This window comes from Rhipicephalus microplus, chromosome X (assembly GCF_043290135.1).
Source record: "Rhipicephalus microplus isolate Deutch F79 chromosome X, USDA_Rmic, whole genome shotgun sequence".
Taxonomy (NCBI): Eukaryota; Metazoa; Arthropoda; class Arachnida; order Ixodida; family Ixodidae; genus Rhipicephalus; species Rhipicephalus microplus.
In genome coordinates this window covers 424,617,032-424,641,089 of record NC_134710.1, presented here as the reverse complement: position 1 = coordinate 424,641,089, position 24,058 = coordinate 424,617,032, and the positions used below count along the sequence as shown (strand labels likewise).

General features: G+C 46.3%; 1 protein-coding gene and 1 long non-coding RNA gene across 2 annotated transcripts in view; both read right to left on the bottom strand.

Moving 5' to 3' along the window:
- LOC142776544 (uncharacterized) overlaps positions 1 to 24,058 on the bottom strand; it is a 38,678-nt gene that overhangs the window by 2,979 nt on the left and 11,641 nt on the right. The window lies entirely within an intron of this gene.
- Positions 6,155 to 10,102, bottom strand: LOC119181609 (uncharacterized). The gene is made up of 2 exons (XM_075881352.1): positions 8,289 to 10,102; positions 6,155 to 6,226 (listed from the first exon to the last, which is right to left on the bottom strand). Exons 1-2 carry the CDS (start codon positions 9,918 to 9,920, stop codon positions 6,155 to 6,157), a joined length of 1,704 nt encoding a protein of 567 aa, XP_075737467.1. The 5' UTR covers positions 9,921 to 10,102.

Below are 24,058 nucleotides of genomic sequence, written 5' to 3'. Positions count from 1 at the left end.
TGTCTTGACCTCGTAAACATTCGTACTAGTAATTCCGGCTGTCCCAGACCCCACTAACAAATGCGGATCGCCATCGAAACAAAGAGTACTTACCTCTGCCACGTCCACGAGGCTGTCTCTAGCAGAACGGCCTCCATCGGGATTAAAGGCCGTGTTTTCGACGCCAGATTACGACGAAAGGGAGGGAGGGATAACTGCCTTCGGGACAGTTCGGTGGGTGGGGGGGGGCGGCTGCCGGTGCAGTGTAGCGGGCCAGCGAGGGACCTGCCGGCACCGGTTGCGAACGAGCTCCTTCTGGGCCGGGCTGGGGCCTAAGCCACGCACTTAGCCTTGCAACCCGGGGGGGGGGGGGGGGGCGCTCGCGCTCTACCAATGGGAAAACGCCATGGAAAGGAGTGTGCTCTTGGGGCAGACGCTACAGCCAATGGGAAAGCGGCTCTATTGTTCAGTGGCACCCAGGAGGCGTAGCCTCCCAACGCGCGCTCGATCGCACCACGTGGAGTGCCACGAGAGCACGGATGGTCCCGTGAATGGGGGGTGGGGGGGGGGGGTCTTCGTTGTCAACGTAGCATGCATTTAGTTATGTAAAACTACAGCGTAAACTTTTCGTATAGAATTCAAAGAAAAAATTACTTCACTACAAAGCCATTCCCCTGCTCTGTGTATGAGCCATGGTCACTAAACCGCCTAAGAGAATCGCAGACTGTGAACCCAAGTGAACCACATCACTGAACGACAGACAGACAGAGTTGAACACCACATATCAATCAGACAGATAGACGGGCGGACGATTCACGGTTTACCGATAAAATAGTCCGAAGCTTCGCCCCAATCATCATCATTCACTCCGTGGATATGCTGTTATTTTTAAGAAGACGCCTTCATCTGGCGTCAGAGGCAAAACTGCTGGCCTGCAAAATGCTTGTTGTACCATGCGTTGGAGTACGCCAATATTGCTTGTTTTCCGTGTGCAAAGGAACTCATCGCAAGGATTGAAGAGGTGCAGAGAAAGGCAGCGAGGTTTATTTATAATAAATACAAGATAAGGAATAGGAATTCTATCACTGTGTTACTAAATGGAGCTCGTGTATTAACAGTACAAGTAAGACTGAAGTTTATTGTTTCAATCAATTCATGGTAACAAACATCAACACGTCAAAGCTCATTTCTTTCAGTCGTGCTATAGCTTGACACGTTACAGGCACTCACAAAAACTTATTGAACACTTTTGTAACTCAAATTGATTCTCACTTCCCACAAACCATAAGAGAACAGAACCATTCGTGTCCTCCACGGTTATTATACATCGTCTATACATGATAGAATCAATCATATGTACATCTTAAGCAGTTTCTGTGAACTCAATTGTTCTGTTTTCTGTCTTTTTCGTCTCTTCTTTACTAATTTCCTTATGACTTGTATTATGTATGCCCTCCCTGCAATCATGTCTTGGCAAGATCAGCAGTATTGATAAATAAAAAATAAACAAGATCGCGCAACACCAAGCGCTACATATAGTGTCGTGACTATTTCGTGTAACACCACGGGCAACAACTAATCCCGTGACTAATATCGCGTAACACTATACGCAACTATAGTCCCGTTACCAATTTAACACCGCGCGCAATCAGTCACGTAGCTAAAACAATTATAACAACACAGCAACTAGTGCCGGGCCGTAACTAAAATCGCGTTAAACTACGAACAAGAAATTTATTCCCGTTATTAAAATCGCGCAACACTAAGCGTAACAAGTGGTCTGGTCTCGCGACTGAAATCGCGCCTAACACTACGCAACTACTCCCGTAATCGAGTTAACACCGCGCGTAACGACTAGTTGCGTGACGAACCGCCTATAGCACAACGCGCAAGAACTATTGTACCGTGACGAAAATAACCAACTCATCAGGCTCCAGTAAGCAACTAACCCACCAGCAGGTCTGGTAACACATACTAACTAGTAGAGTGTGAAACTGGCGCAACTATGCTAATAAAAGATTGATATACCTCAAGTCCCGTATGAACAGGGAAAACTCGGAACACGTTCACTTGCAACGCTCTCGCGGAAAGCGGGAAACTAAACGAAGAAAACAGCGAGAAAGCTATAGAACGTGACGTCGAACGATTAAACCTAAACGGCAGCAGAACATCATACGAGGTTAACCATGCTTAATCATATCAACGAAGGACTAAATCCATAACCAGCAAGCGCCGCCTGGTTCGCATAATTATATGAATGACGCGCCTCCTAATCGAAAACAAGATTTGATTGATATTAGGGGTATAACGTCAAAACCACTATATGATTATGAGAGACGCCGTAGTGGAGGTCTCCGGAAATTTAGACCACCTAGGGTTCTTTAACGTGCACCCAAATCTGAGCACACGGGCCTACAACATTTCCGCCTCCATCGGAAATGCAGCCGACGCAGCCGGGATTTGAATCCGTGACCTGCGGGTCTGCAGCCGAGTACCTTAGGCACTAGACCACCACGGCGGAGCTAATCGAAAACAAGCGAGACTCCCTGAACGAGGGTAAATAAGCGAGATCCCGCAAGCATAACAACGGAACCGGAAAAAAAAGTATTGATCGTATCGCGCTTTTCGAGACGTAAGACCTCAGAAATTAGGAACGATTGGCATAGATCGAAAACCCGACGCGGTTTGTGACAGCCCTGCAGCGCAAAATAGAACGGCTATAAAACCACGCGTACGCGCGGCGAAAGAAAAAGAAGACGCTGTGCGCGTTCTATTCCTCAAACCACCGCCTCCTCTAAACAATGCCTGGGGAATGGCTCGCGCTCCCAGCGGAGTTGGCCTGCCTTCAGTTTTGAGCAAGCGCCGCGCAGTGGCGCTCGCGACTGAGACTCTTTAGTCAAACAAGGAAAACTTATTGATCAGGCACTACCAGCATTAATGTACGCAGATGATATAGTGCTAATGGCCAACAACAAGGAAGATTTGCAGAGATTGATGGACATCTGCGGTAATGAGGGAGATAGGTTAGATTTGAGACTCAGTAAGGAAACATCAACAGTCATGATTTTCAATGACAACGAAGGTAGTGAGCTTAGAATACAGGAGGTCACGCTAGAGATAACAGATAAATACAAATATCTGGGCGTATGGATAAGCAATGGGACAGAGTATCTGAGGGAACACGAAATATACGTGCCGACTAAAGGTAACAGGAATGCAGCAGTCATGAAAAATAGGGCACTGTGGAATTACAATAGGTATGATGTTGTGAGAGGAATATGGAAAGTGGTCATGGTTCCTGGGCTGACGTTCGGCAATGCGGTCTTGTGCATGAGATCAGAAGTTCAAGCAAGATTAGAAATTAAGCAACGTGGAATAGGTAGGCTTGCTTTAGGAGCTCACGGGAATATACCAAATCAGGGAGTAGAAGGTGATATGGGATGTACATCATTTGAGGGCAGGGAAGCTAGCAGCAAGATAAAATTTGAGAAGCGATTGAGAGAAATGGGGGAGGAGCGTTGGGCTAGGAAGGTTTTCAGCTACTTGTACATGAAAAATGTCGATACAAAATGGAGGACGCGAACCAGGAAGTTGACTGGTAAATACTTAGAAAACAGTAGGTGGCCAAACCAAAAAGAACTATCGGTTAAGAAGAAAGTGAAGGAAACGGAGACTGACATGTGGAGAATGGGCATGATTAAGAAGTCCGCACTAGAGATCTATCGAACTATTAAGCAGGAAATTGCCAAGGAAAGGATCTATGATAATACTCGGGGTAGTTCTCTACTGTTTGAGGCCAGGACGGGAGTACTGCGAACCAAGACATATCGGGCCAAATACGAAGGGGTAGACACAGTATGCAGTGCGCGTGGAGAGGAAGAAGAAAGGGCCGAACACTTGATAATGTTCTGTAAAGGGCTTCACCCTATAGTTCAGGATGATGGCGCAGAGTTTTTCAAAGCACTGGGGTTTAGGGACCGGGAGGGTAAAATAAACCTTAAGCGGCTAGACTTAACTAGAAGGAGGTTATCTGATTGGTGGCTAAAGTCAAGGCACGAGTGAAAATTAAACTCTTCACTGCAAAGTACGAATCCTCAAACTCACTTTTTAAGGAAAAAAACTAAATATAGTTTTTGGTTCATTAGGTATCACGGCTTGGTGGCGCTAGCCACCGCCCGATCTAAAGGGTACAGCCATATCCATCCATCCATCGATTATCACCTAGTACTTATTATTAGACTATTAGTACCTAGTCTAGAAACGTTGATTATCACGGCAGCGGGCGGTACCAGCTAAGCGTTCTTCATCTGCGGCCCATAGGGGCGCGGCAGTCGAGAGTTATTCGAGACCTGCAACTGTGCACTATTGTTTCGGAAGCTATGCAAAGTGTTGCGTTGTTGCACCGTCCGCCACATGTGACGCTAGCGACCGAGAACATTCTAAAATAAAGGAGGGAAATGGCGTGGCAGCCATTTTTCTTCTCATGCGGCAGACATCTTCTATAGGAGGCGTTGCTCAAATACACTCTGGCTACTTCTTTCTTTCTTGCGGAGTGTTGGTCGCGTATGGTAATCGAGTTGTGAAAAGAAAAGCACTCGGAGGAGTTCTCTGAACGGAACGCGAATCGAAAGCGAACGTGTTCCAGCACGAAACCTGGGCAATGCCTTCGCAGAGGCAACAGGTTTCCAGGGGCGCTACGCTTTCCATACTTTTCCGCGGGATTTTAGATTAAAAGTTTAAAAGACGGCCGCGTTCTAACACGGACGCAAGTGAAGTCGAGGCACCAAAACAGCGTTTTCGGCCTCTCAACTTCTCTCTCGCGTTCGCACGCCCCATCCCGAACATGAATGCCCACTAACTAGAACAACTCTTATGCGAAAGACAGAAGGCCCTCGCGAGAAAGATAGCGTAGAGAACGTGTATGTAAAACACGGGAAAGACAGCGCGCAGAAGGAGAAAATGTACGACACTCACTGCGGGGCCTGGCAGCTTTCCTCGTCATGCTGCTCGTCTTCCTAAGCTTGCGTACTACAGGCCGACACGGCGAGAGCCCACTAACGACACGTCTGCCCGGTAACGACAGTGAGCCACGAATGAAACGTTGCCAGCACCGACCACCCTCCTTTTTCTTTCTGTCCTGCGAACGTCTGCTGGCTTTGTTCGTGGCGCTCGTTAATTGGTTCGTCACTGATCACGTGACCACAAGGCGCAAGCTTCATTGGCTTGCCATCAACCAAGGGGTGCGTGCGCTTTCGTGTGAGTAGGGAGGGTGGGGGGGGGGGGTGCATGTAGACATGGAACTGCGCGAGGAACAGAAATTAGCAGTGTCGCCAAGGTGGCGTAGGATGTGTGTTGAAAAATGTCAATCCCAATAAAAAATCCTTAATTGTGGGGCTATATAACACTTCGTGTTGCGAGCATTTCTTGGCGCTTCAAGATTTCATCCTGCCTTGGACTTCTACCTTTTGTCGAATGTTTATACAGGCAATACGTAAGTCAGAAAACTTGAAACACGTTGAAGCAAATAGCGGTGTGGCCACGTCGAATGTCGGATCACTTTCCCAATAACCTTCGGTTGTATCTTCTAAGTCGGAGAGTTTTGCCAACTCGACAGTTGCGTGTGACCCTGCAGTGCTCGATTCTTAACTCGAAGAGTGAATTGCCTTTAAAACACCTTATCGAGAAAATGTGTTCATGGTAGACAGCAATCCGGGGTGCTTTAGTTTACCGCCACTTTGATATCGCATAGTTTTGTACGACGGGCCCACGGCTAATTATTAAGATTTGGAATGTTTTCCACTGCGGGAATGGACTGCATCCTACGCTCAGCGCCCATGTTTTTTTTTCGAAAGTGTATACATGAGGATTGAACGGGAAGGTAAGCAAGGAGGTCGACCAGATGCTTATGGTTCGCTACCCTACACTCCGCCACGTATTCTGAAGTGGTTTGATCGAAGCCAGCGCCATGTAGTTTACGATTCTTTTGCGAGACTTTACCAATACATATACATGAAAACGTACTCATCAAGCGTACCGAGGTATTTTCCCAGCGACAATGCCCGGCGCTTCGCGGCTGCCATCAGTCAAAGCAGTTCAGGCCACACCGCGGAGCATTCTAGTTAAACTTGCTGACGACTACACGTCTGCCCATTCATTACGCGGGCGCAATCTATCGCTAAGTCAGGTCGATTATAAATGTAGTTGCATCCGTAGTCCGCGCATTCCAGCCCAGCTGCGAGAGCAAAGCCTGGCGAGTAGGAGACAGTTGGTAAAGCCAAGCGGGGGAGAGGTTAGCCTGGTTACAGTGTACTAGAAGGGGGCAGTGGAATGAACGAGGCGACCGCGCCGCATCTCGGCTGATTCTCCGGCGGGTGACAGTAGCGGCGGCGCTGTAGTTGCATGGTACTGAAGATCTCAGAAGCGTCTGCACTAGAAGCTCGCGCGCCCAAGGCTGCGAAAGCGTGTAAGTGCTCGTTTTTAGCGCTTTTAATGCGTTTCTGGGCCTTTATCAGTGGACGCACCTGCTACGCACCATGGTGAATGAGTGAATAGGCAGAGACGCTCAAATTGTGTCGATACACTCACTGTTTGAAGAGCCTGCCGACCCACGAAAAAAAATGTCAATCGGAATTTGCACAGATCCTCCTAGCTTCTCACTCAAGCAGTGCTTTGAGTTGCGCTACATCATAAGTGGCTACTGGCGAACTCCAAAGAAAGGAGAAGTATCAAAACTCAAAACCGCGATTAAATGACACGCTCGTTTTGTCAGCAGTCGCGATACCCCGAGCACTGTTCCTCATATTAGTCCGCATGCGCTCAATTGTTTCATGAGAAACCCGAGTGTAAGTAGCACTGTCACAACATTGATATCGGTGACTCGATCAGTTTTATCATGCCAGTTTTGAGGTAAATAGTAATTAATGCTTTCTGAAATGCTTATGTTGTGTTAACCACGTGCTTTTGCGCTTACTTTGCTTCATTTATGCAAGCTCCAAGTGGTTATTATACCAGCAGTCCGAGCCTGGGAGCTGAGCTGAAGGAACGCGTGTACCTCCAAGTCATGAACTCTACGCGAAAGCGGTTATCTTAAACATATTATAAAATGCCGGCTGTATATATAGCCGGTCTGTTAATCTGCGTAAGTTCATTGTAACAAGTTCTCATTTTGTATCGACTGCTTAAATTGTGCTGCTTTCCAAATATTCCATTGACGTAACGCCATTGCAAGCCAGCAAAGTAGCAAAGTTTATGACGATGTTTTGTATTATAAGTGTAATTCTTTTATTAACTGTCAAAAGTGTAGGCAGGCAGTAGTGCATATTGTTTTGAGAAATTTCACTTGAATATGTACACAGTAAACACACACACACACACACACACACACACACACACACACACACACACACATATATATATATATATATATATATATATATATGTAGTGTTCCTACTTAAAATAACGGAACAGCATTAAAGCTTCAGTATGGAACTGGCGTCCATCTTAATCTGCTTTATTTTTTCCACCTCATCCTCCTCTTCCTTCCTGCCCCGGCCCTCGCGCTTCTTCATCTTCTGTCCAAAGGCTCATACCGCTTCACCCTTCCCGCTTTCTTTTAATTACCCCTCCTGGGGTAATACTTGAAGACATTCCCAATTGAAGCACATTCAACAGATCCACGTTCACCAGTGTACCAGACAGTCTTCAAAATTCCGTTCTGGGTGGCTGTCTTGGTCACAGAGTAAGGCCCATAAAATTTGGCACTGGAATCTCTTATTCCTTTTCTCACTAGTACGAGGTCGGTGACTTGAATGTCTGGCATGTCTGCTCGATGCCTCTTGTCGAAATTCTTTTTCATTCGTTTTCGGTACCTCTCCTCCTGTGATTTTTGTTGCCTCTCCTCGACAATCTTGAGGTTTTCCAAGAGTCCCAACTCACGGTCTGCCTGCAGAATAGGGGTCTCTCCTGTAGAAGCGTACTGTGGACTGCACCCCAAGCCACTTGTGTAGGATCGGTTATGATGTTTTACGGCTGCTTCTAAAGAACATTTCCATCCCCCAGGAAAACTATCGTACATCTTGATGTATTGTTTCACGTCCCGTATGGCACGTTCTGCAAGCCCATTCGCCGCAGGATGGTATGGCGCACAGAACTTGATCGATACATTGTGATCTCGAGCCCATCTTACTAGCTTTTCACTCTTGAACGCGGGGCCGTTATCGCATACGATTGTCCGCGTAGTTCTAAACATGTCCCTTTCGAGAAGGGTTATGACGCTATTTGCATCTTCTTTTCCTGCTCGTGCCGCGACCATCCTGGTGCATTCATCTATGGCCAGCAGAAAAGCTTGCGTTTTTCTGACTCCTTCCCGTTTCTTGTTAAGTTCGGCGAAATCCAGGTGAACTACTTCAAAAGGCACGTTCGAGTGGCAAGGTAGTATCATGGTGTCCGTAGGCTGTTTATACTTGACTTTGTGTACTTGACACACATGGCATGAACGAACGTACTGACTAACGTCTTTCTTCATGTGAGGCCACGTAAACCTCTTGACCAACTTGTTGTAGGTACGCCAAAAGCCGTCGTGTGGTGGCGGTGGTGGTGATGACGGCGGTGGAGCCGTCGGTGCCGAGTGTCCTGGTTCTTCTGGTGAAATAGGCTCCTTCTCAGTGCTTTGCACGCTCTCCAATGAGTCTCCGCCGCTGCTCGCCTCGTTCTCGCGTCGATTACGGGCCCCGGCCTTCTTGGATGGTGACTTCGTTCTGCGTCGGTGGGACCTTGGGTGTCGGTACATCGGAGGAGGTCGTTGCCACGAAGGGGCACTCCCTCTGTCCTGGAAGTCCTCCTGGCTCCTGTTGCCACTTCCGCCGTTACCTCCCCGTACTCCTTCTTCGAGATTTCTTCCGGAGCTGTTCCGTCCTGTCATTTCCAGGTTGCTCTGAAAACGGCCACCACCAGAGCCGTTTTGTCCTACTGCTTCCATGTTGCTTCGCGAGCGGCCACGTCGCCGACGAAAGTAGCGGCCACGGAACCGCCGTGGAGGGCGCCGGGGTGGGGGTTCGTTGAAAACCTCCTCTTCGGCGTACGCTGGCCGTGGCTCATCGACAATGAAACGCTGCGGTGGAAGCGGTGGCGGTGGTGGGGCTCGCGGAGGTGCTCGTGGCACTCCTCTGAAACGCTGGTTGTATCGCCAAGGGTAGGGCCTCCCCACGCCGTCCATGATCCACCGTCTAGGAGCCGGGTCGCTCTGGTCCTGGTGCGGTGGCAGTGACCGCGATGAGTCTCGGTTTCCTGCTTCCTCCCTTCGATCTTCCCCTCGGCCACGCCTTGACGCCGGCCCGCGCCTTCGTTGATTGCGACGTGGAATCCAGCGGGGTCGGAACGGGCGCCTGTCGGCCGCGTACGGGCTACCCTGAACAGGCTCACCATCGGGTCCGGTCACATTGGCTGCCTCGCAGCCCTTATCGCCGACCACGACGTCAAACTCGACGGTCTCACCTTCGCCAACGCTGCGCAGCAACTTCTGTGGGTTGTTGCGCGTGATGGCCGTCTGGTGGACGAAGATGTCCTCGTGAGTGTCGTTGCGGTTGATGAAGCCATAGCCGTTCTTGACATTAAACCACTTCACCGTTCCCAGGATCCTCTCGGCGACGATAGGCTTCTTCCTGCCACTGAAACGACTCTCTTCGCCCATTGCCAAGTTGGCGGTTATCTTCGGAAGGGGCCGGGTGCCGGTCACAGCTGCTGGAAGCCCGCCTGGATGCGTGATGCGCTTCTGGTGGCTTGACCAGTCCGATTTACTCCGACTGAAACAGCTGCTTGACTCGGCGGTTATGCTTGTTTCCGAAGCTGATGGTATGTTCTGAAGACACGCGAGGAGGTCATCTAGAGTCTTTGGTGACAGTATTTGCACTTGCTTCAACACGTTAGTGTGCAATCCATGCATTATTAAGGCAACTACGGCCGTAGATGGAAGCAAAGGCTCCGCCAGCTTTAAAAGACGGCGTTTCTCAAAGAAGTACTCGACAAGGCAGCTTTGCTCAGACTTGAAATTAAGCGCCGTGTTCCATCTTTCTACTGGATTGCTTCGGAATGCAGTCAAAAACTTTTTCCTCCACTGGCTCCAAGAGTCGTCACTGTCTTCCAGAATGCATGTTTCATACCACTTTCGCGCAACACCTCTCAAGTAAACGCGCATGTTGGTGATTTTAGCCTCATCAGAGAGCCACTTGTTTTTTCCAGCGGCATATTCGTAGAAATCAAGCCAACTTTCTGGATTTGAAGACACACCGTCGAAAGCATCAGGTTCTACGAAATTAGGTGTCGGTCTCTCAGCATTCAGAGAGCTTATAAGAGATGTCATTATTTGGTTTTGTTGAAGCATCTGTTCCTGTTGCAGCTGAAAAGCTTTCAAAACGAGGCTCACCTCTTCCGTCGAAGATCGTGATCCTGAGTGTTTTCGACGCGCTGGTTCAAGAACTAGGTCGTTGAAGGTCGCCACACGCAAGTTCACTTTCACAGCACCTTTCCGTCGTAGTTCAGTAGTGTCTACGGCTGCCTTTTCCACAACCAGGTTTACGAGTTCTTCCGAGCTGAGCTCACGAGGTAGGTCTACCGCTGCTTCGTCTTGAACTTGGTACTTCGAAAAGATGATCTCCTCGGAGGTCTCGTCTATGAAGAACGTCACCCACATGATGGCTTCGATGGCCGGCTGCGCCAAAATAATGTAGTGTTCCTACTTAAAATAACGGAACAGCATTAAAGCTTCAGTATGGAACTGGCGTCCATCTTAATCTGCTTTATTTTTTCCACCTCATCCTCCTCTTCCTTCCTGCCCCGGCCCTCGCGCTTCTTCATCTTCTGTCCAAAGGCTCATACCGCTTCAATATATATATATATATATATATATATATATATATATATATATATATATATATATATCCTCTAGTTCATTGCCCCTTTAACAATATTCATGCAATGCCCCTTAGAACAGCCGCTTTTTTTCCGCGGTGCATTTATCGCCCGATTACGTTAGACTTGAACAAGCTTTGAGACCTAGGTCATACTGTCGAAAAGGTAAAATCTACAGTGCGCATTCGTAGAGACACGCTATATTCAGCTTCGCCAACTGTAAACTATTGGCGCAGCACTATCCAGGATATTTCTTTTTTTTTTTTCGAGGGGGTGGAGTGTGCAGCAGAACGACTAACTTTGGCAATTTGTGGTCAGTGTGAATGCATGTGAGCACTTTAGTATAACCTGAGTGGTTAAATTATGAAAACATATTGCGGTGTAGAGGGTTCAGATTCTTTTCCTCTCCCCCTTTATATATACGGCCTCATGGTTATGCTTGCGTTGGACACGGTATTTTTTTTTCATCTCACAGCTTTCTAAGCACAGCTAACTTCTGAAAAATCGGCTCAGTTATTCTGAGTGTTGTAGACGCCTAACCAATGAAGAAAGAGTCAAGGCAGAAGAGATCAGAATAAGGCACGCCCTATCTAAATGATTTTCGATCTCTCAGAAGGGGTTTTATGGAGCTCAAATTAAGTATTTTGATGTTTCAGTCTTTAAGGGTTATCACATCATGTGTTAGACATGAACTTTGGGCCCGTGCGAAGAAATCTGCATCAAAAAAGCGCGCTGGAGGAGCTGAAGCGCATAGTAGTTCCTGCGCGCGTCTCGTGGCTCTATCAGTACTATTCGACTGCAGCGCCACCGCTACGGGCAACGCGGAAGGGATCAGGCGGCGAGGCCCGGTCTCGCCACTTAACACTTCTAGTACACTCTAACCCTAGCTGGGCAGTTCTTGCGCACGGTTCTTTCAGTACTAATCGACCGCAGCGCCGCCGCCAGGGGCAACGCGGGAGGCATGAGACGGCGAGGTACGGTCACGCCACTAAACACTTCTAGTACCAGTGAACAGGTGGCGTAGGGAACCGTACTAAAACCAGGCAATGGTGGATTGTATATCAAAGGACATTGAGTAATTAGGAGGAGAGTGCGAGATAATTATACTAGGAGGTATGAGTGCGCACATAGAGCATATAGATAGCTATACTGACTCAACAGGCAAAATGATTATGGATATGTGTGAAAGGCATAATTTGATCATTTGCAACAGTACTGAGAAGTGTGCAGAGCAAATAACATGGGAGGTAGGAAGGCTGCAGTCAACGATAGATTACACACTGATGTCACATAGAATGTATGATTAGCTCAGGGGAATGCACGTCGATGAAAGTGGCTCCAGAAGTCCGGGTAGTGATCACAAACGTTTCAAGCTAGGTTTTGGAAAAGCAGTGAAAGGGGAAAGAGACAAGATGAGTAAATACAGAAAAAAATTTACTCAGAAAAGCAAACAGAGATAGCTACTAAACAAATTGAGCAAGTAATCACTAAGGATAATAAAACACTGTGGTTATACTCGAATCTAATTAGACTGTTTGAGCTAGACCTTGCTAAGGCACGTGACAAGTCAGCCCGGAAAAGAAAACACAAACCCAAGAGTTGGTGGGATGACGAAGTTAAGAGAGCCATAGCGAAACGTCACGAAGCCTCTAGGGAACGCAGACATGCTAAGCAGTGGGGTTAACCGACAGATGATGTTGAAAGAAAATGGGAAATCTTTCTAAGGTGTAGAAGGGACGCATCCCTTCTGATAAATGAACAGATTACAAAAAAGGGAGCTCAGTGGCTGGCAGAAGTACATAAAAAAGATAGAAAGGCAGCTGCGAAATTTTTGAACCATCCAAACTCCCTAAGACATGAGACGAGCCTAGATCAGAGGTTTATAACTACAGCTCAAGGTGCTAGGCTAGAAGGGGACGAAGCCATTGAATATATAAGAACAAGGGTGACAGAATATATTCAACAAAGAAGGGTCTTATGCACCACAATATACAAGGATCAATAAAGTGGCACAATGGCTTCATTTTCACAACGAGAGTGGGAAAGGGCTGAGAAGAGGGTTCCTGGTAGTACATCAACAGGCCTAGATGGCATTCCAATTATGCTAATAAAAGACATTGGGTCCGAAGTCTAAACAGACTTTGACAGAAGCAGTGAACAAAACAATTATCGATGGTGAAGTCCCCGATAGATGGAAACTTAGCAGGATGAGCATGATCTATAAAGGAAAGGGGGACAAAGCTGACATAAACAACTACCATCCTGTAACAGTGACATCAGTGGTCTACAGGCTGGCAATGCAGATTTTAAAGGAAAGACTGCAGGCATAGATAGAGGATGAGGGGGTGCTGGGGGAGCTGCAGAATGGATTTTGAAAACATGGGAGGTTGGAAGACAATCTGTTCTCACTGACGCAGTGCATCGAAATAACAGAATAGGAACACAGGCCCCTGTGGCTAGCATTTTTGGATATCAAGGGAGCGTGCGATAACGTGGTTCAAGAGGACTTGTGGGGAATACTGGACACACTAGGTGTGGAATATGGAGTCACTAATCTTATAAACTATATCTATAAAAGTAACAAGGTAGTTATAAAGTACAACACGGCCCGTCAGGAGACCACTCCGAAGACACCCTTCAGTCTCCATTACAGACGCGAGGTTACGACAATGTTAGACGCAATGCTCCCTCATGAAAATGATGGCAATGAGACAGACGCCGAAGAGTTCACACAGCTGGCAGAAGAAGCCAGACAACTTGCCAGGTTGCGAATCACCAAACAACAAGATGACGATTCCAAACATTAAAGCCTCCGGCACAGACCCGTAATATACAAGGAGAACGACAAAGTATGGGTTAGGACACCTATTCGTCAGTGGGGGCTCTCTGAAAAGCTGTTGCGAAGGTACTTCGGACCCTACAAGGTTCTGCGACGCATCAGTGACGTCAACTACGAGGTCGGCATGCAGTGTTCGAAGTGCCGCAGACATTCACCAGACAAGTTGTCCACGTGCTTCGGATGAAACCTTATTTTCAGTGACTAACTGTGCAGTTTTGGTTTCGCCTTGCTTCTCGAACGCTTAACATCGGAGCGATGTTTTTTTTAAAGGGGGAATAATGCCGCGCGTATGTGCTAGTGGTGGCGAGAACGAAGCAGCACGAGTGTCCTTCGCCGAGTGCAAAAGACGAAGAAGTTGTTGCAGTCTTTTTCATGTGATCGATAAAACGTACTTGTTTGAGGCACTTTGTGTGCTCGTCGATCATGCGTCGTCACAATATTGTCACAAACAGGACAACATTTTAACATGGTGTAGTAGCACAACTTCACCAGGGACAGAGTACAAGAAAACACGACACTCGCTTTTCTTATCCTCTGTGTCCCCGTCAAAGTTGCAATATTACACCACATGTTAAAATTATATCTCACCAACTAGCCCAGCTCTCGACCCTACTGAACAAACAGGACAGCCTGTTAACGTTTCATTAAATAGGCATCAAGCAAGCATGGCAAGTAACTGGAAGCAATGGCGCAGCATTTTATAGTGGCAGGACATATCTTCAACGATCTTAAACCTTAAATACAGTAACCAGCTTTTCAAAAAAAAATTACCGCACCTTATTCGCAAGTTTAATACATTCCAGCCAACAAGTATAAATGTTTCAAATAGGGCACTTGAACCAATTTCACATGGCACATACACAACGAAAACCAATAAAAATAAGCCATTCTTCAAGGAATTTCTAAGGCTAATTATCCCCATTGTCAGGTGGGGCTTCTACGAGGTAAGGATAATTCAGCAAAATGTCTTCTCCTTTTCTACCCACCCATGCAAAACCCCTGCTCCCTCCTGCCCCTCATTTCTTTCTGTTCATGGGCTTTTGATTTATTGCCTCTTTTACCCTTGCACAACAAATCACGAATGATCGGCTTTTAACTCACCCAATTCAGCATGCCGACTCCTCGTTTTCATCTCCCTGTTTTGACATGTGGCCTTCACTGCTTTGTTTAAGTTGGATGAGAGAGTATGAAGAATATACAAAATGCACTAAGGTAGGCAAGGGATGAATTTTGGCCTTGTTGGTACAACATATGTGAAATGTTTTGTGTAGCACCAGTATTTGTGGGTTCCCCTCATCTTGATAAATCTGCCCTACACAATTCAGATAGGTCGGCAGTTGCAGCCTTGAAGAAATCTGCATGTTGAGACGATGGCACTAGCGACAACCCGTGTTCACAAATGTTTCATCTCTTTAAGCTTGTCTTCCTCTCAACTTCTGTGTTTTTCGGTTTCATAACATGACACTTCTGATTAAAAATAATAAAATTGGTACTACCTTGCATATTCAGTGTTAATAATAGCTCATTTTTTGTCTGTATTTTGGTAGATTTTCAGTGCACCCGTTGTCTTGGTTTCTTTTGAGCAATCATTTGACTGAGTTAGTGAACCAACGATCGTTCTTCATCGTTTATTTCCTGCCATCATGCGTCTACAGACTAGTACGCACTATACTAAGACTGAAAATATGAAAGAAACAAAAAGAATGATGTTTTTAAACTGTAGCACAGAAATTAGGGTATTTAGTAATTGCGTCTCTTTATTTTTTTACCAGCATGTCAATTGCCGGAGGCATGGCTGCTGGCTAACCAATGAAAAGTTCATTCCAGGGCGAAAGTGAAAAACATTTTACCCCCTCGCCGACGCTCATCTGCATTTTTTTCGGTGGTTCATTAATTGAAATAGCATAAAAATTTGAAAAGTGGGCCAATTGTGACGTATCACCCTAATTTGTTATGCAGCACAGAGCAGCTGACTCGTCAGTCACTCAGTGTCAGCGCAGCCAATTTTACCTGGTTGAAACGCTCCCGCTGCAGATCGGGCACAGCATAAAAGCGAATCGTGATCCGAAAACCAGCAATGCGTTTCAATTACACACGCAATAAACGGACATCATGAGTACACGTACCGCAACAAGAGAAATACGCAACACATACGGTGGAAGTACGGTAAACAATGAAAGTCTTACTTTGATTGTCGAGATCTGTATTAGCCTTTACAATAATCTCATCAGGCTGCTGTACAAAACCGAGCAACTTGCGCAGCGAAAACGTTTTCGAATTGTGGTACATTAACACAGAGTGGTATTATGAAGCTGTGAGCATTTGTGTTCATCACTGTCGTTACTCAAGAGCATATTTATCGCGAGGAAGAATGCTTGCCACAAATACACACGTAGCTTCAACTTCGCGCTGGTCCAATGACAAAACCGGAAGCCATCATGACACTTTTCATCACAGGAAACAGACGCAGTGCTAATGAGCCAACGTAAGCCTAAGATGTTGCGAGCAAAAATCAATGCAGCTACCACCTCAGATACAGCAGCGGTAACCGGCGATTCGTGCTGAATACATTTTCGTCTTTAATATTTCATGGTAAATGTTTGACGAAAACGATCTCTTCACATGCTTGAATTCTATAGTCATCATTATCAGTAAGCCCGCCAAAATTGAATGCGGAACTTGAAAGCACCCAACAATGCCATTTCTTGCAAGGCTCCTCTCAAAATGGAGCAGGGCCACAGTCACGCTCATTCTCAGCACTGAATTAGAACACTCGTATGCGAGGCCTTAGAACAAGAGAAAAATTATGACATAGAGGAAATGAACAAAACCATAACTACATTGATTCCTAAAACGCAACTGCAGTTAGGTTCACGCACTAGGGCAAGACGTAAGCAAACTCTCCCAAATCACAAAAAAACAAAAAAAAACAATTTACAAAATCTACCCACTCAAGATCTAAAGTTGAATTAACTGAGCTAAAAGGGCTGATTAACAAAAAGAAAATGGCTGACATGCAGATTTATAGCATCAAAAAATTAGATGAAGAATTCAAAGAAAGGACAGAGCATGACAACAGCAAACTACTAACGAATGCACACTCCACTAGATAGAGTGACATAATTAGCAGTCTCAACATCTATAGTAAGGTGGCAGAAGACTTTTACTACACCTCACGATTAAGCCACCTAACACAGAAAGAAGCCAAAGTTCAACAAAACACTTACAGATCAACACATGTCTCACTTTGGATCACGGCCATGCACTGTAAACTGAAAAAACCTGCGAAACGGAGCACATCCATTTACTTAGCTTGCAGAGACTAATGAAAGGCATTCGACTTGGTAGAGATACCAGCAGTCTTAAGCCTGTTTCACATGCCAGCGAACGAGTGGCGGCGGTCGCTGCGACGAGCGGCGGGAGGACGCGCGGACGCGCGTCACATGCGCCGCTGCTACCGCTGCTGTTGCGCGACGCCCGCCACTCTAGCGGGCAGTGTTGTCCGCGGAAGGCGCCGGTCAACCACTGTTTTCAGTGGTATCTGAAAGCCGCGCTCTCCTCCAAGTGTCCTTCATTTGGCGCCCCTGTGCTACGAGGTTCATCATCAATAGCCATTCGACTTTTACGCGTCTGCACACTGATTGAACTAGTTTTAACATGTATCTTACAACAAATAAGCAACGTTTGCAGTTGCTTTTTGTTTTGTCCTGGCTTTTTAACGTATGTTCTTGTTGCGCGCTCGTATAACTGAATATGGAGAAGCAAAAAAAAGAGTTTGCTTGTATGTTTTTATTATACAGCTGTTCCAGCTAGGTGAATGCTTAAGAACTGCGAGCGTGTTTTGCGCAGCACTTCCCAGGTTTCTCCGATTTATTGCTTTTGCTTTCAGCGATTTGACATTGAGACGCTAAACGTGGTTTCTGTCAGCCCAGTATACACAACTCGCAAAATTTACATCTAAATTTTTACAAAGAATATCTCGGTACTTACGCTTTGCAAATGACATTTCGCTTTTCAGCAGTGGTGCCGTTGAACTACAATAAACTGAGGGTCTAACCCGAGAAAGTGTTAGAGAAGGGTTACAGATAAATAAGTAAAATACAAGGATCTAATGTTAGGAGACCAAACAAGAGAGCGAAAATTCGCAACAGCACACTAAAATCCTTACAATATATATGTATTTAGGTCAGATATTCACAGGACACACTATTCTTGAAAAGGAAATTCACCAAACAATATGGATGGCCTAAAGCTTTATTGACAGACATTCTCAAATCATAAAAGGCAATTTACAACTGTCCCTAAAGCAGAAAGTGGTCTACTATTGTTGGCTGCGAGTACTAACATATGGTGCAGAAGCTTGAATGATAGTAAAAAAAGAACAAAAGAAAAAAGTCCTGAACAGATCAAGAACTATGCAAAATAGAAACAGAAAATGATTAGCATAACTTGGGAAGTGAAAACAGTGCAAAAATATAGACAAAGACAGAGGAAGAGACGACACCGCGCTGAACTCGCAACTAAACTTTATTGGAAGACACATGCACATATATCAAGCCTTCGACCCGGTCACGTGGCAAACCAAAGGCGTCTGCACATCAAAGAAAACAAGGTAAGAAACAAACCTAATCATATTGAACATCAACACGTGTGTAACTGACGCAACCAGCAGCCAAGAAGCTAGACACCACAAGAGCGCAGAGAAAGGGTTTGAGCATTCGCATGTGCGATCATACCGGTGTCACACAGGCACTTTTGATTGCAATCAGCAGGGCGTCTGCGCCAAACTGTATCCGGCGCAGCAGCGACAGACCTGTCGCTCTCGATCAAAAGTATTCGAGTGACACCAGTATTAGTCACCGCTAACTGCCCAAACTAATCGGATCAAGTACGGTGCAGCCGTCATCTAACTGCGATATAGAAGGGTACGACATAGCAAACAAGAACCCGTGTGACAGTGGTGTTGTCAGTACAGTGCGTCAGACCCTAAATCTCATTCAGAAGTATGTCTGCACAAACATGGTCACGCCTACGCGAGAGTAATTCAACGGTACGGCTCGCATGAACCAGCCAACACTAACGTATCATCAAATGTCAAGGAACTATGTTTGTCAAACAAACCACCGCCCTGCACACACAAGACAGCCAGCACTTGAGCATATCACATCGACGCGGGATGTTGGTCATTCAACGCTACCGCTTGCACGAAACACTCACAGCGCTCGATCTCCCTCCTATAAAGAATCGGTCAGCCGAGAATTACTGCCACATCACCATATTCGCAAGAAATAATACCGCAATCCTCACACACTGCCACACAACACCAAAATCACTGTTGACGTCGGCGCACCACTAGAAACTAAAGCATAGAGTAACATAGTAAACGTAAAGAGCGGACACTCTCATTGAACCATGTTGCCCACATGACTACTAGCGCTCCTAATGGCCGGCATTAAACTGTCACAAGGTTCTTTTTCCGGCCTTGTCATTGCGCCACAGTGGTTTCAGTTTCCGTTTGAGCATGCTTGTGCGAAGGTCGGGTGTTTCTTTTGTTATTCGGGAGTGCTTTCATTAGCTGTTCTTTAGGGTCAAATAGGCTCGAGCATGGCTATCGCAAATACGGTCATCTGTTCGCAGTTCTTGCGAAAAAAAAAAATGCACGCCCAATTTACAAATGAATCGTGTTTATTCGAACAGCTGTACCTAAAAATCATTACAAATAAGCTAAACAAGCGTTTTTAAATAATACATTTCCTCCTTATTGGAATTTTGTATTGTTTATACATACTGCAGTTTATTATGTTTTTTGGGGGGGAAATAGCATTGCTATGTAGAAAAACCACCATCGCATCGAGCAAGCCGTAAAAAAGGTACACAATATTCACAAGCATATCTATTGTCAACACGAACATTTCAACACATCAGTAAAAATTTTAAATATTGTTAAAAATTTATGACTTCTTTATTTTATTTATTTATTTCCAGGTACTGTTGGTCGATTGAGCCGTTGCAGGGGTGGGGCATAAATCTAATTATTGTTTACATGAAACAGGAAGGCAAATTTTATGCAAAAAATTCAAAAAACCACAATGTGTCATTACATATAATAGTGAACAAAATCTGACATAATATCATGCCAAGCATGAAGAAACAATGCATAGGCAAAAAAAATACAAAAATTTTCCATCACAATATTTAGCTCCACCACCTACATTATCCATACATCTTTCACTGCAGAACAACAAGCTTCACAATACTAAATTCTACATGTCACACACAATTTGTGTGATCAGGTAAATTCAATAAAATTTAGAAAAAATAGCTAGCATTCCCAAAGATTTAGAAAATATTCTGTAGCTTTGAATTAAACTTCTTATTTTCACAATTCCGTAAAGCCTTTTATGGTTTTAGGAAAATAAGAGTAGGTGTATGGGTTCACACGAGATTTGGGGATTTGAAAGTTGCTGCGGTAGTCACTTCGTAGGTTCTGGACAAATCGCGGAACGAGGTACTGTGCTCCATCAAAGTTAAATGTATTTCGAGAAAGCAAAAATAACAATTTTAGTCTGGCTATACGACGGTGTTCCAAAATGTTAGGTAAGTTCCGTTTTTGTAGCATCTCTGCCATAGAATCAGTTCGAGAATATTTTGAAAGAATAAATCTAGCCGCTCTTCTTTGTACTTGATCAACTTGACTGATTAATATGTGGGGTTTAACGTCTTCAAACCACCATATGATTGTGAGAGACGCCATAGTGGAGGGCTCCAGAAAGTTTGACCACCTGGGTTTCTTTAACGTGCACCCGAATCTGAGCACATGGGCCTACAGTATTTTCGCCTACATCGAAAATGCAGCCACCGCAGCCGGAATTCGATCCCACAACCTGCGGGTCAGCAACTCATTCAACTTGACTGATTATTCCTTTTTGATAAGGGTCCCACATGATACTCGCATATTCTAATGTAGGTCTTACTGTAGCTAAATGGACAGTTAACTTTACTGGGCCTTGATGCAAAAATCAGCGGGAATAATCAGACAAGCTGTAAAAAAGCAACATAAAAACCCAAAATTCATGAGTATTGCTCTTAAAAACAATCTAGCTCTTACTGCCCCTCGACAGCGAGGTTATAGCAATGTTTGATGGTGTAGGCGTCGTCGTCCACACAATAAACTCCTACTTCTTGGCCATAGGTGCGCTGTAGCTCCTTGGCACCTTGCTTTTGGCGGTTGAGTTGAAATTCAGGGTGGGTGTTTTTCGGTAGATCTTACAGGCACCTTAAGGAGACGCTAGGTGGCGTCGAGCGGATCAGACGCGTTTGTCTCAGCTCCTCAAAATTTTGCCTGTTTTTGCGTTAAACTTCGTGGCTTCTTTAAAGCAAACGCAGAGTGCGTCTGGAAGTATGACGTGATCATTTCGACACCATGTTATCGGGACAACGACACCGATTTCTTCCCTTCTGAAGTGACCAAGGTTCTGGCATGCCCGGCCGCCAGGCTAGGACTAGCGGCGGACCGGGGAGCAGTGCATCGACTACCAGCAACTCTCCTGGGCGTGCCAATGCAGCAGCCAATAACCCAACGGACGACGACCAGGTAACGGCAAAGGAAGCCATGGACACGGACGATCAAGATTTGAGCACAGAACTGGGCTCTGCAGAAGATTTCGTCAAATACTCCCCATCGTCTGACGAGGCGATACAAGTGGAGTCAGCCAGCGGCGACGCGAGCGAACACCATGAAGCGTCAAAGGGAGCTGACGACGAGGCGAAAGACGGTGTCACAGAACGAGCGCTCAAAAAGGGCGCGCCGCCAAGTTCTCGCGACGAGCCGGAGTGACGCCGTGAGGTCAACGATAAAAAAAGAGAAGAAAACAAACATTCAAAGACTCCCTGGGCGCGCGACCCTCCCCTCTCGGAAGCGTAGGCTCGCCGACGAACCTCCTCACCCCACAACGGTGGCCGAGCAAGCACTCGAACTTTCTAGATGGAAAGGGGCGTGGTTGAAGCCGGGTTGAGTCATCTGTCGCGGCCAGCATTCGAACCGTCTCGCCCTCCCCCCCAACCTTCGCTGCGTATCGCGCCGACGAAATGACGAGAACCTTCTGGAATCTCGCGCAGAGAGAGAGAGAGAGAGATAAAGATACAAGGAAAGGCAGGGAGGTTAACCAGACGCACATCCGGTTTGTTACCCTGCACTGGGGAAGGGATAAAGGGGAGAAAAGAGGTTGCACAAAGATGAGAAGGCGCACACAATCACGAGCACACTCGGTGAGCACACACAGTTCACAGGCGGTCGCTCAGGTTTGTTGACTTGAGGTATAGAAGCAGTGCTTTAGTTGCTTTCTGCGCAACTGAGGCAGATGCCCAAGGTCCTAGTATCTTCCGCACACAAAATGGTCCGGGGTCAAGTCGATTCAAAACCATCCGTAGCTGGCATCGCTGTGTGTCGTAGCAAGCGCAGCTGCAGAGGACGTGTTCGATGGTTTCTTCATCTCCGCAGTAGTCGCATGTAGGAGTGTCTGCCATACCAATGCGAAAGGAGTACACCTTTGTGAATGCAACACCCAACCAAAGGCGGCATAACAGTGTCGCATCGGAGCGGGAAAGTTGTGATGGTAGCTTTAGCTTTAGCGAAGGATCCAGTTCATAAAATTGACACCTTTGGAAGCTGGTAGACGACCAGAACGTGCGTGTGAGATCTCGAGTCAGCAGGTAAAGTTGTCTTGCTGCATCATTCCTTGATAGAGGAATCGGGACTACACGGGTTTCTTCATGGGCTGAGCGGGCTGCATCATCGGCTAGTTCATTTCCGGTAATACCGATATGTCCAGGCAGCCATTCATATATAATATCATGCCCTCGTGCTAGAGCTTTATGATGGCAATGTCTTATTTCTTGTACCAGTTGGTCATGGCTCCTCCTACGCATGGCAGACTGCAAACTCTGAAGCGCTGCCTTCGAATCACAGAATATGACCCATTTTCCTGGACGTTCTTGAACGAGATATTGTAAAGCAGCCCTTATAGCAGCAAGCTCTGATGCCGTAGATGTAGTCATATGTGACAACTTAAATTTGATTGTCATTTCTGCAGCCGGAATTACAGCGGCACTTGATGAGCTGCTGGATGAGACAGACCCATCAGTGTATATCTGCGTTCGGTCTAAGTACAACTCATGTAATAATAGCAGTGTTGCTTGCTTCAATGCTACTCTAGAGTGACTGCTTTTCTTTTTGATTCCCGGAATTTCTAGACGTACTTGCGGCTGGTCGAGGCACCACAAAGGGCATGCCGTTCTCGCAGCTGGCGTATATCCTGATGGAATGCTGTTTAGGTGCTTGGCTATGACGTCTGAAAACGTAGCACGTGGTCTTCCGGAAGGTAGAAGGGCCAAGTGGTGGTCGGGGACACGGCTAGCATGTCGAATGTGCGCTCTGAGGCAATCCACAGCTATATATGTCCTGACCGGATGGTCTTTGGCAAGCATGATTGTGGCATAAGTAGAAGCGCATCGGGGCAGTCCTAGGCAGATACGCAGTGCCTGACCCTGCAAACTCTCCAATGAATGAGTATTCGATTTGCAAGTGTTAGTCAGTACCGGCAAGCTGTAGCGCAATAGACCCAGAAATAGGGCCCTGTACAGCTGTAGCATGGAGGCCACAGAAGTTCCCCATGCTTTACCGCACAAGAATTTCATGATATGCACAATAGATAGCAGTCTCTTCTTCAAGTACGCACAATGTGGGCTCCACGAAAGACTTCTGTCGATTATTATGCCCAGGAAACGATGCGTCCGTGCATATTTGACACTCTGCCCATTGATGTAAACAGGGTATGGCGTCATTGGTTTGCGTGTAAACGCCATCAACGCGCACTTCACAGTTGATATATTTAGGCCTTGTTTCTGAAGGTAGGCTGTTGTGAGTGTTGCTGCCCGCTGTATTCGTGCACGCACCTGAGGGCGAGTAACTGCAGCACTCCAGAGGCAAATATCATCGGCGTATATGGATAGGCACACCGACTTTGGCAGAACCTTCACCAGACCAATGAGGGCCACATTGAACAATGTCGGGCTTAAAACACCTCCCTGAGGTACTCCGCAGTAGGTGTAATGTTGGGCAGTTGTACCCTCATATGTTTGTACAAAGAAACCTCTGCTAGTTATATAATCTTTTATCCATTGAAACATTCGTCCACCAACGCCCATCGCTGCGAGAGAAGTGAGGATGGCATCGTGAGCTACATTATCATATGCGCCCTTCACGTCAAGAAAGAGTGCCACTGATATGCGCTTGCGACTTTTTTCTTGTTGAACAAATGTCGACAAATCAAGGA